At 40.9% G+C, this 12,608-nt stretch overlaps 1 protein-coding gene across 2 annotated transcripts; it reads right to left on the bottom strand.

The window, feature by feature from the left end:
• Positions 1 to 894: 894 nt before the first annotated feature.
• On the bottom strand, positions 895 to 11,163 carry TNFAIP1 (TNF alpha induced protein 1). 2 transcript variants are annotated; one of them, XR_015260656.1, is made up of 7 exons: positions 10,822 to 11,163; positions 8,524 to 8,693; positions 6,678 to 6,767; positions 6,519 to 6,571; positions 3,872 to 4,067; positions 2,114 to 2,612; positions 895 to 2,007 (listed from the first exon to the last, which is right to left on the bottom strand). XR_015260656.1 is itself a non-coding variant. In XM_010118930.2 (6 exons), the coding sequence occupies exons 1-6, from the start codon at positions 11,036 to 11,038 to the stop codon at positions 2,394 to 2,396; spliced, it is 945 nt and encodes a 314-aa protein (XP_010117232.1). In that variant the 5' UTR covers positions 11,039 to 11,163; the 3' UTR covers positions 895 to 2,393. The 2 variants fall into 2 exon arrangements, 1 of the variants encoding a protein (XP_010117232.1); XM_010118930.2 differs by having other exon boundaries at positions 895 to 2,612.
• Positions 11,164 to 12,608: the final 1,445 nt, after the last annotated feature.

Here is a 12,608-nt window from a genome sequence, read left to right as displayed (position 1 = left end):
CCTTCCCATTCTTGTACTCCCCAGAGAAAAGAAATACAAAGATGACATTTTTCTGCTTATAACTTATTTCAAACACAGCTTTGCAGGGCTATTGGCATCACTTACTTAACCTGTTAACGTTCACTATGATAGTAACAAGAAAAAAAAAATTGCCAAGAAACAGAATAGCCACACATGAATTTTAAATGGCAGTCTTATTTGTTACAAGATGAAAAAAAGTACAAGAGAATAAATTGAAGCTATTAAGCCAGCACAAAGACCCTATCACTACAGGCTCTGCTGGTAGCTTCAAAGCACCCATCACAGTGTAACTTAAAGAGTGTCAGTGGAGGGGAAAAAAAAAATTAAAAATCCAAATCACACTCTAGCAGAATTAAAGAAAAAACCACAAAAGTCTTTGTCAAAACTAATCTCAGCAGCTGTACTTTCACTGGCACAATAGAAAAACCAGCTGGAAAACAACAACTTACAGAAAGCAATATAAAATAAAAGAGGTTATTAGAGTTTTAAAGAGGCCTTTCACAAAAAGGCAGGTGCATTATTGTGGCAATGCTACTTCCTGAATGTGTGAATTCAGTGAGTGCCTGCCACATGTAGAGGCCTGGCTAGGCAACAAAATCCTGAAAGTTTGCAGCCATTAGTGTTTTTTCACCAAGCCTCAACAGTTTCATTTTCAAAAGCCTAACTGAGTGGAAATACTTTTTTTTTGTTCCCTCCCCTGCTTCTATTACTACCAAACCATCTACCATCTCAATTTTACTTACGACTTCACTGTATTAACTTGGGATTATTTTCTTGACAGGCTTTTGCAGTAATTTGCTTTAAAACCTAAAGGTAGATTTGGCACCGGCCAAAGCAGTTTGTCGTAGTTCAGCCCCGATCGGGACCAGACTAACCATCATGGCACCTGTGGTTTCCATGTTCGTGTCCAACATGGGAACGTAAAAGCAGTTGTGGAGCCTGCTCCACCTCTGTCACGTATCCATAGCTGCCAATGAACAGCCCTCAAGTAATAACCGTTTATGACAGTGGTAAAATTTGAATCTGCAGCCTACAGGTGAAACACACAAGCAAACATTTAAAAAACACAGTGACAACTTTTCATGCTAAACCTGAAAGTGTTTCCAGCGACCCAATCTGCAGAACAGCCTTGACTCCAACCTTCTGAAAGGCCCTTTACAACCAGCACCCAGCCAAGCACTCAGAACAAAAACTATTATTTCAGTTTAAAAATCAGTATAAGCTACCTCTCTCCTGCGTCCAAAGCCTCTTGCAGCTCCACGCTAGCACAAGATTTTTATGACTATCCTTCTCTTTCCACTTCAACTTCTATGCTCTAGAAGGGATCCAGAACACAAAATTTGAATTCATCCTTCAGTATGTGAACATTATCTAGCTTCATATAATGTTGTTGAGACTGCTGTACTTCCCCAGTTACTGCAATTTTACCGCTGCTGCTTGAGAAATTTAACACTAAACAGCACTTCTAGGCCACAGGAGGAAACTAATGTAAAACTAATTCCCCAGATTGCCATTGTTTACATGAACAGGATCACACTATCACAAGCCAAAACAATGGCAACCCCTGCCACAATCTGTTCTTGAAGTTTTCTTACTTGAAGAAGTCTCTTCCTTCACCATACCCAGTACTCCATCCCCCAAGACAGGTCATTACACCTGTATTTAATTTTTCAAACTTTTCTTATTTGTCACAAGGGGAGTTTTTTGATCACTTGACTCTTATCTCTTTGGAAGAGCTTGCCCTAGAATCAATGAGTTTTAAAGACCGCTATCTTGGAATACCAACCTTTGTATACGTACTGGGGGAAAGAGGTGGGAGAAATCACATGTGCAGTGCATCTGGCTTTGGACAGCTAACCCTTTCTTCTGGGAGTTACAGACATAGTGTTTGCTAGTAGTCATGTTCAAATTCTCCCCACTCCGTCTTCAGTATCTTGATTTAAAAACTCGAAGTTCCATTATACAAAAACCTAAAAGGGCAGGTATCTGGAAAAGATTTTCAAATCACGTCATCTCACTGAGGAAAAGCAGTACTTCTCACAGGAAATAAGAAAACTAGCAAGTCATTAAACATGAAAGAGCAACCACAAACTGTCAGAATCGGTGTTTGGAATTCCATTCCTCATGTGGCATGAAAAGGGGGCCAGTCTGTATTTAAAGCACATGGTGCAAAATTAACATTTTAGTTCCCAAAGCCCTTGGCCTTTAGTGTTGCTTTGTGCGCACAAATGCCCATTTGCTTCTCTAGGGAGCCAAGAAGCCAAATGAAGATCAATCCGCAGAGTCCACCTGATCCCTCCCTACTTCCTGATCTCCCTCAAAGAATACAGGCACAAGCCTTGACACCAAACCCTTTCTCCTCGACTGACAGGCTAATGGCCAAGCTGACGGTCATCATACGTGCTGTATCTCTTCACATGGATTCGGCGCACTCGGTCGCGAAGTTCAAAACCCTCATCATCCTCACTGTGAGACGCCTGGCTTCGGCTCCTGCTCGTGGCTTCCAGCAGAGAGTTATCAGGAACCCGTGGTGTTTCATACAGTAAGACATTTAGTGTTTCCTCATAAATTCGTGCCTCAGGGAATTCAACCTACAAAAAACAGCACATATTCTCTTCCTGATCTATACAGGATAACATGACTGGAACCCATGCCCATAAGTAAAAACAGACTTGAGCCATGAAAAGATATACACTATAAAGAGAGTAAAACAACAGTAAATGAGAAAGATGAGCAAAGCACTCTAATTCCTAGTAGAGGATTACTCCCACCACCAGCTCGCCTACCTCACCTCTTCTTTGAGATTGCTCTAGAATGGAATGCAGTATTTCTGATTCCCGAGTGCTAATGCTGGACACTGGTCACTGTACTGCACCACTGCAAGTCAGAAGCTAACTCCTGAAGTTAGGGAGACTCTGTAGATTTATCATGCTAACCACTATCAGACTTTCACGCATGTAATTCATCTCTTTAGGAGGTACTGTGCTTGAAAGGAAGTCTTTAGGCAACCTTTGCAAAATCAGAAGTGGGAAGACTATGAGAAAAATCACTGAAAGTATGGGTAAATCAAGACAGGTTGGTTATCGGGAACCTGTGCTCCTGTTGAACTTTTTTTTTTTTTTTTTAACAGCTATTCTATAGTTTTGCACAATGATAAGAAAAATATCACGTTTCTAAACAGTGTTTTAGCTCAAGTTTCCATTTCATGAATTTCATCCCATCCATTTCAGTTATTCAAGTTGGGACAGATCCGTTTCAGTCTTCTCCTTTTTGGCACATATCTTCCAGCACTCTGGAGAAATTTATACTCCCAGATAAAACCATTTAGTCCAATTACATACAGTGATTAAATCAGTGCAAGCGAAACACAGCACAAAATAACTGCAATGAAGTAAACTTAGGTAGGCGTAATTAGCAGCAGAATTAGATCTTTACTTCATTTAAGTAGAGAAGAATTTAAAGGCATTTACATGCTTTAGGACCACAAAGTCCTTCAGCTTTAAGAGACTAGAGCTAAAATGCACAGGCTTTCAGAATTACCATTCTCAGTCTTTCCTTCTTCAAACCTGCTACCATATTTAGCCTTCTCTGAATTCTATCTAGTATGCAGCGTGTATGTATGACTTTACCAAGACACCAGCTCATCCTGCAGCTCCCTCCTAATTTTGATGTCACTGACCATCAATTCCAGTCAATATTCAACAGAGTTAGTATTAAACCTTTTCCAGTAAGTGATATTGCTTGCTCTAGCAATTTGGCTTAAGTTATACAAAATCTGTATCTTTCTGCAATGTATCATCAACCTGATTTTTTTTAAACCATAAGAGATGGGTGGATAAAACTCCATTACCTTGGTCTGCTTCTTCTCCGTGGCATACACTATCGAGGTGCAACAGACTTCAGCAAGTTTCCGACCCTGTCCATAGAAAGACCAGCAGCAGATTTCATCCCCTATAACATCCTTAATGAAAAGAACTCTGCCGTTGAATCGGAGAGAGAGTTTGTCAAACAGTTCTATGTTCTTCAGTAAGTTGTCATCTGAGTTACTGTAACACAGCAACAAAAGAAGGAATATGGTTTTTGTGGTATTTCAGCTGGCTAGCTCTACAGATTTTATATGCCTGTTCCACCACAGTTTTAAGCATTGATCTAACTGCAGAATACAAATAAGTAGTGACTCATTGCCATATGCTGCCAAGAAAAGAGAGGGTAATAGCGAATTTCAGATACAAATAAGATGCCGTGATCCCCATGAGCAAACACACCAGCCTTTAGAGGTCAAGTTATATAATTAATAACGACAGCACAATTTCCCAAATCATGACATCAACTAGCTACAACTCTCTCTTGACTGATGCTCGGACTATTAAATCACATGCTAACTGCAGTTCTCTTTACGTCAGTAACAGCAAAAGTCCAGAGTCAACGCATGTTAGAAAGCCAGCTAAAAAGCAAGGTGTTCTGCATGTAACATTAGTGATACTATATACAAATTTATAAGGTGAATATATTGCTTAGGCAGCGAAGTTTTATTGACAGCCAATGCAATGAGGATCTTAATTACTGTTCAAAGCAAGATCTAGATGTTCCAGAGGAAAAAAAAATACATTGTGTTATAGCTTTAAAATCCAGTAAAGCTATCAGAAAGCTATTCGTAAAATTTGAAATATTTTACATAACTAGCATCATCATGGCCAATCAATGTCCAATTTGATTAAGCAAAAAACAAAACCAAAAACCCTAAAAGCCTTACTCTTTGGTATTAGCTTGAATGTAGCTGTATTGGAAACAAGTACTCTCTGCACCTTTGTCTCTTTTAATAGGTGGCTGGGAAAAGATGTGCGGATATGTGGAAATCAGGAAATATATTGCCGAGACAACAAAGCCATCCTTGCTAGCTTTAACAGTAAAATTCCTTACTCTTTGTGCCCAGAAGCTCAAGGTTCACACCTTGCTGCCAAGAACCCATCCAGAGACATGAAGTCGTACTTTTGTGTGCAGTATCTTAACCTTTGCAGGTGGTCCAGGAAGGCTACGAAATACTTGTGAATCAAGACACTGCTGGTAAGAACAGCCGCCTGGGCTTTACATAAAATTCTTAGTCTGAGAAGTATTTCTGTTCAGATCTAAACCAAAAAAAGCATTATGTGCCACCAGACAAAATCTTCAGCTCACAAGAATCATTTGCCAAAGCGATTTGGGATTCAGCCAGTGACAAGTCCCAGGCTCAATCAAGGGGCAGAGCTGGGAAAAGAACGTAGAAGTCTTCATTATTAGACCACCCTGACAACGTAACTGAGAAAGCTCCTTTCATACTGTTGATTAGGAAGAATAGAAGGAAAAAAAATCTTTGCTTGCTAGCAGCCAGTGTGGAATTTTAAATAAAGATGGCTCATTTAAACACCATCAAGGCATGCAGATTCATGCGCAAGGAATAATTAGAACCCTAAAGCTAGCTGAGATACCAGCACCTCCTGGTATCTAGGATTCTGTTGCTCTCACTACTAGCACGTTCACATTTCCAGACCCGTGGTGACTAATATGCTAACCTGTGCTTCCTTTAGCATCACTGCCGTAAGCTAAAGGGTAACACAGGGAGGAGTGCAATACAACTGGCAGATACAGAACACAGGCTGCTGAAAAACAGGCTGCTCTTCAGCACTCCCACAGGTAACATTCCCTAACCACCTGAAATATCGTGACTGTTAGAATCCATCTCTCTGACAGATAGACAATCAGTTTGTCTACAGACAAAAGCGTCCAGGATTGCATCTCAGGTTGAAAAGGCTGAAAATTAGGGTTCTGTATAGCATAAAGAATTACTCACATCGCTTCAATGACTGGTTTGGGAAAATCCAAAGCCATACTGATAACATTGTAACATAGGGATCATGATAGTTACAGCATAAAACTAAATAAGTAATGTTACTTTATACAGGAGGAAAGCCAGTAAATTCTTGCCCTGGCCCTATCTGGGTTGTTCCTGGGCAGAACAGATGCTCTCCCTTGTAACCAAATAATTAATTCATTTAGATGCACTGGAACACCAAGAATCTCTGTAGGTCAGAGTAACAGAGTGCTGGCAGAGGTATATGCAGACTCAAAAGTAAAGCTAAAGCGATGAGGGAAAGATCACAGCTGCATCAGCCCTGCATTGACGAGGTAAAGCTCTGTCCTGCATTACCTAACTTACATCTAGTTTCAGCCAGTATTGACAGCCTCAGCCTTCTTATCTTGTCCCTTGCTTCTGTTGATCTTTCTCACACAACTGAACTGTACACTAGACCTCAACAGATACAGTTTGTTGTGTTCTCCCCCCATTTAGATCCACATCAAAAGTAACAGCGCTCAAATCCATAGAAGAGCACTGTTGTAATCAAAGAAAATCCAACTCAATCAACCGAAAAGAAATGCCTAGTTAGGTCGTACCACATCTTCCTCCACTCCCATAGTCAAAGGGAAACTCTCCCATTACGGTGGGGAAAAAACTGACATACCTGGTGTAGGAGTATTTGTTGTTGCTTCTATTATAAAGTAGCTTAACAACGGGCTATTGGGAGAGAAAGAAAAAAAAAAGCAGAAAGGGTAAGTTCTGTGTTCAAATATATTTAACAAAAATCCAGTTTCTCACTGGGCAGTTATGGAAAAGTAGTTACTTTCATTGATGATTCTATCAGTCTCTCCTCTTCTTTTGGAGATGTGATAATAGGGATGCTACAGACAGGTTCATACAAGTCTTTCTTGTCCTGTTTTAAAGAAAGAAGAGAGGGAGAAAATAAACTCAAGAGAGATAAACACTAAAACCAACAACTGCTGCTGCTGTCTTCTGCAAGCCCTCCAGCCATGTTCCCGAATCCTGTGATGCAAAGGAGAAGCTCTGTGTTGCTATAGTAACCACGCTGCGTTACCTTGATCTGCAACCCAGAAATACAGCGGAGAGATTACTTATCCCCAGAAGGCAGCAGGAATGGAAATATTGGGATGCAGGTGGATGTCCTTCTTAGCTATAGCAAGGACTCTGAGCTCAAGTCGTGTTTGGTTTAAGTGGGTTTAGTAAGAGTCTGCACTAGTTTTAATGAACTCAAAACACTGCAGTATAGAATATCAGCCGCTGTGAACGGAACGTTTGGCAAGAACAGCATGTCACTAAAATGGACTTCAGCCCCTGTGATACAACAGCAACAATCAAGAGCGTGTAGCACAGTCTGTGACCCCAGATTCCTCATGTGGCAAATTAAGGAAGGCTCAATAGCTAACAGGAAAGCCCTAGAACATTTTATTTTTAGATGAAAGGTCTTAAATTCCAAACCAGAAGGAAAATCGTCAGTGTGGCCTTGCATTTCTTTCAGTGGATGAAAAAGCATATTGAATCTACTATGTGAAGCATTTATTAATTACTAAGCTTTGTCCTGAAAGAAACATTCATTCCACAATCTTAAAACTAACAATACGTTACATATATTGCATCTGGGCTAACCTTATTAAAAAGTTGGCAGAACAAGCTGATTTCAATTAGCTGAATTCAGAGCGACTAGTCAAGCGAGCAAAGCTACTATGGGCTTACGTATTTGCAAAGACTAGCAGTAAACTGACAGAAATAAAAGTCCTTAAAGTAATCAGTGCTTACCATACAGGACTTTTTTTCCATTAAGATTCAAACTTAGAAAAAAAAAGTTACCACGTTTTCAAAGATTCACACCATTCTGCCCATAAATATTGCCTAATTAGAAGTGACATAACTTGGGGGAAATTTAGACAAATGCCCTAACGTATTTTAAAACATATGCTCAAAATAATCACGTTTATTCAATCAGTTTCCTTTAAATTCCTGGCTTTTATTTCATTTCACACAAGAGGAACTCATTCACTATCCTAAATAAAACTTAAAAAATACAAACAGAAAAGAACCAGTCCCTCTACCTAAATAATAAATTGTGAATACAGTTTATTCTTTATTCATCCTCCTGGCATCCCTGTGGAGTAGAGAAGTGCTGCTATCCCTGTTCTGAGGGGGCAGCTGGACAACTGAATGGAAGCACAAAGGGAAACGACATCTCCAAAATTACAGCAACTCAAGTCTACATCTTGCATGTTCAAGATTCACATAATCTAACCAAGGGACAATCTTTCTCTTCGTACAAAGAAATAGCTCCCTTGATCATGCAACCACCTCACTAATCGCATTAAATGACTTCAGAGCGCAGGCACCTGTGGCCTGAAGGCTGTGCCATGGCAGCACATGGGTCTGGAAACACTTCCAGGGAGATCATAAACTAAATTTCATCTCTTATTCAAAGCACTGAAGGATCTCAGGTGTCCGTACAGAGCAAGGAGAACTACAGCTCTGATAAATATCCTAGATAAGATCTTACTCCTTACCTGATGTTTTCTTTCCAGGCTGTCTTGTACATCTAGGACTTGATGACATCTCTAAGGCCATGAAATACTCTCTCAAGTTGTCTTCAGTAAATTTTATAAGCAAAACGCCCACAAAAAACTTACCTGCAGGGCTGCTTGGCACATGTCCACTAAGCCCTGAATGAGATAATATTTCGCTTCTGCCATCAACTCTTTGATCTCCTGCCTGTGTTTTGGAAGTGCAATCGTGTCATCTCGGAGATAGTTCAAAATTGTTCCAAAGTGCTTCCCACAACGGTCTATAAGGATCCAGCCTGAAAAATAACCATCACATCATCTCAATCACCTCAACACTAGGGGGCAAGAAAATGCTCCTCAGAGAGGTTAAACAAGCCTAATGTTTCCTGAAACTGCACAAGATACTCTTCCCATTTCATTCAGTGGAAGTCTTCAGTGACTTTGAGCAAAGGGAATTCAGCTACAGAACAGAAACTGACTGTGGAACCACTCGTCTGTTACCTCCCATATGTCCTCACTGCTTTCCTGCACCCCAAAAGAAACGTCCCAAGCTAAAAACACTCTGCTTCCTATCACAAGAGACTGAAATTGCTGCAGGAACCTGACTGCGCTGTATCAGTTGATCAGTCAGTGGGCTGCCTTACCAAAATTATTATCTGCTTCATCTTTTCCGTGTTAGGTTCTGATTAAAGGAACGGATCTCTTCAACTACTAAAGGAATTCACCAGTCTACACCTATTTAGCTGACTGTCCAAGTGATTTAAACCTTCAGAAAAAAAAAAAAAAAAAAAAGCAGCTTATTGTTAGGTAGGTTGCTTATTTTATTTAGAAACTTGTCATATTCCCAGCAAAATGGAGGTGTGCTCTACTTGTATGGGAATAAATGTAGTAACTGCTGCTAAAGTGTAATCTGGGCTATTAGAAACTTATCACTAAGAAAGCCAAGGAAAGATTAGAAGGGAGAATTCACAAATATCTGCAACAGGTACATTTGGCCAAGTTCTGTGGCCTAACGAGAGGGATTTAGCAGTTTTCCAACCACATCTTCTGCTGTTGATCAAAGTCAGAGAGAGAAGTGTTCTGAAGTTGCTAAAAGGTAGGCTAGCCCAGAACACCCAGTTTGGAAAAAAGGCTGTTCTAGCCTCCAAATAGGAGCGAAGAACAGGACAGAGACAGAACAGGAGGGAGCAGAGAGGAGATGCAGCACAGGAAAAACAGCAGCAGACAGACAGTTCTCGCAATTTTAAAACATCCCTGAAGTCACATTTACTAGGAAACAGGATGTCTGACTTGCTGGCAAACAATAGCAATGTAGGACGCACAGAGGCGTAGGGCTTAATTCAGTGCCAAACCCTTTTTCCATAATGTGGAAGGCAGGCAAAAAAAAGTGTTACTTTGGGACCTAGGTACAGAAAACAACAGGACAGTAGGCTGAACTCTGCTAGATGCTTCAGCTGCACTGTCAGAACATGAACCTTGTCCTCCACTCAGGCTCAGGCTCTTATAGAGAACTGCTGGACTACATGTATTTAGCTCTGTGTAACACCCAGCAAGACACAGCTGACTCAAAGGGAGCTTGGTTTAAATGACATGCAAAATCTACAAGGAGTTGTTTCAGTTTAAGTAAGCACACTGTTGTGCATCAAGTTTAAACCGATGTAATCTGGGCATGCAGCAGAGCTTTCGCATACGAGTGTTCAGAAACACCAAGAGGTTAAATATTTGCCAACCTCTCTCAGCCTCTTCTCCACGGCACCACAACCCCCATTCCTAAGGTACCATTTTGCCCTGGACTGCTAACGAGGAAAACAAAAGCACTCATAAGCATTGCTGATACTGGTGGTCTTACTTGTTCTACTCTCTATAATTTACTACAGATTTCTATAATGCAAATATTCAGTGTCCAGCAGAAGGTGACACATGCTGACTGATGACTAAATACCGTCACAGCATCGTAAGCCACAAGTGGAACATGCTACTGGGAGGAGGGGAAAAAAAAAAAAAAAAAAAAAAAGCATTTTCAACACAGCAAGCAAGGTTATTCAGAGTTTTAAAGATGAAAACTGAACACCCCTCCCCACACACGCGCTTCAAATGATGCCACTACACGACACCACAGAAACGACAACCCACATACTGTCTGTTCAGTCTTCATAACAACATCAACAATCTGCATACCAGCTGTGATCACAGGAAAGAGAACCAGTCCTTCCACTTGTTATTTTAGTAACAAAAGAACACATTTTTATAGGGCACAGAGGATTGTTAGCGCCAATGGGAGCTGGCTTCCTAATGCTCCAAGCTATTTTTGGAATATATCTTTCCCTACATCCTTAAGTGAGCGTAGTCTTAAGATATTTTAAAAACCATCACCAAAACCCAATTGTTTTACAAAATCCTCAACATCAAAAGAGATTCCCGTACCTTCCTTGTCTGTGAGCACTTCCATTCTGCCGCTGAACATGGCCTTCAGCATCGTGTCGTGCCTGGTCAGTACTTGCACTGTGGTGTAATATAAAGAGCCCCCGACGTTTAGCCGCACGTACTTGTTACCAAGGCTGCCCCCTTTGAAGCTGCAAGTTTTGGGCTTGGGCCCTGCAGCTGGACAAAGGGTGGTGGTTAGACACGTGTCGCCCGACATCTCCTTCTGTAGGTAGATGACAACCCTGCAGAGCGTGGGCTTGACGGATTCCGCCGTGATTGGTGAGGAGTCACAAGTCACCAGACGAGGACGGCAAGGCAAAAGCTGTCATCACCACTGGACCCTGGAAACAGAAATGTGCAAGATCAATACAGAAGTCTGGAATTTCCATCTACAGCAAGAACACGAAGCCCACGTTAAGAGATACCTCCAGAAGATTCCTAAGGACACACCTACACGCACTCTGACAGAACAAGATTTAGCTGTTTTTCAGACGGCTTACGCAGCAGCATAATGGTTGGCCAGCACCATGCAGCAGAAGTTATGGTCGCATGACTGTCTGTGAGGCACACTAAACTTTTCTGGGCTTCCTGTTATTTAGTCTGCAGATAATACTGCATACACCACACAATACTGTGGTTCAAGGTTAAACGCTAGCTGGAATTCCGCTCCCTCTCAACTTCCCAAAAGAATGCAACTTTTTTTTTGTGCAGAGCTGAAACACAATGGAAGAGCTTGCTGCCCTTCCTTCAGCTGGGTGAGTATCTGTATGTGTGGGGTTTGTGGTGGTTGTTTTGGTTTTTAACTGGAGACATTTAAAATGTCTCTTCAAACGCCTCGACACTGAAATACCAGGCCTTAACATTCTATTTCCTGGCAACTCCTTTCATTCAAAACTCTTCCTCCATCCTGGAATGTCCAGCAGTCAATGTAGTTTTAATTAAAACAAAACAAAACAAAAAACCTAACATCATTGCCCTGTCAAGTATGTCCAGTCTTTGGAATATCTGTCTCAATTAAAAAGCCAGCTAGACATTCACTGATTCTTTCTCGCCCCAGTCTCACTATGCTTACCTTTCCATCAACAATAAGCTCAAAATGGAAACAAACACATAAAATAACGAAGCTCTAATGGGCCAGACTGGAAGTTCTTTAACCAGAAAAGTATCCACACAAGTTTCTTATCTATCCTTCTTCTAATAATTATTGTTCTCAAAAGCATTTTGCTGTTGGTTTCTTTTGTTGTTGTTTTTTAAAATTCTTTCAGACCAAAAATATCTCCTCCCTCCTCTGTTCTGTGCCTATGGCACATGCGTAACCTTTTATAAATAAATATAACAACCTGCTAATTATACTGCTATTCTTCCTACATCCCTCTTCCTTCTCACCCCACCTCAGCTTTCAACAGAGACAAAACCCACAACCATCCATTTGTACAGCAAACTACTTGGCAGCTACAGATGGTATCTCAAACCTGCCAGAGATTTGAATAACTACTGACCCTAGAACAACTCCTGAAATGTAACGTTACTCTGTGATTCCCAACTCAATCATTCCAATCAAGCAAACATGACAAATGATGTCTATGAAATAACAAACAGTACAAATACGGTGCAGATTATCAAGACACAAACCCATTCTAGGAATTTTAGTGCCAAAAAAGCTTGGTTTGTCTATAAATGCTTTAACCGGAACTCCCACTAGCTGCCATTCATTCTTCACTTTCAACTCATCACCGTAAAACACAACAGCAAGCTTCAGCCTACATCTGGGCAAGACAAAGTTTTTG

Source organism: Chlamydotis macqueenii, chromosome 19 (assembly GCF_036417535.1).
Source record: "Chlamydotis macqueenii isolate bChlMac1 chromosome 19, bChlMac1.mat, whole genome shotgun sequence".
Classification (NCBI taxonomy): domain Eukaryota; kingdom Metazoa; phylum Chordata; class Aves; order Otidiformes; family Otididae; genus Chlamydotis; species Chlamydotis macqueenii.
Note: the sequence above shows the minus strand (reverse complement) of the source record. Positions and strands in the feature narration are given on the sequence as shown.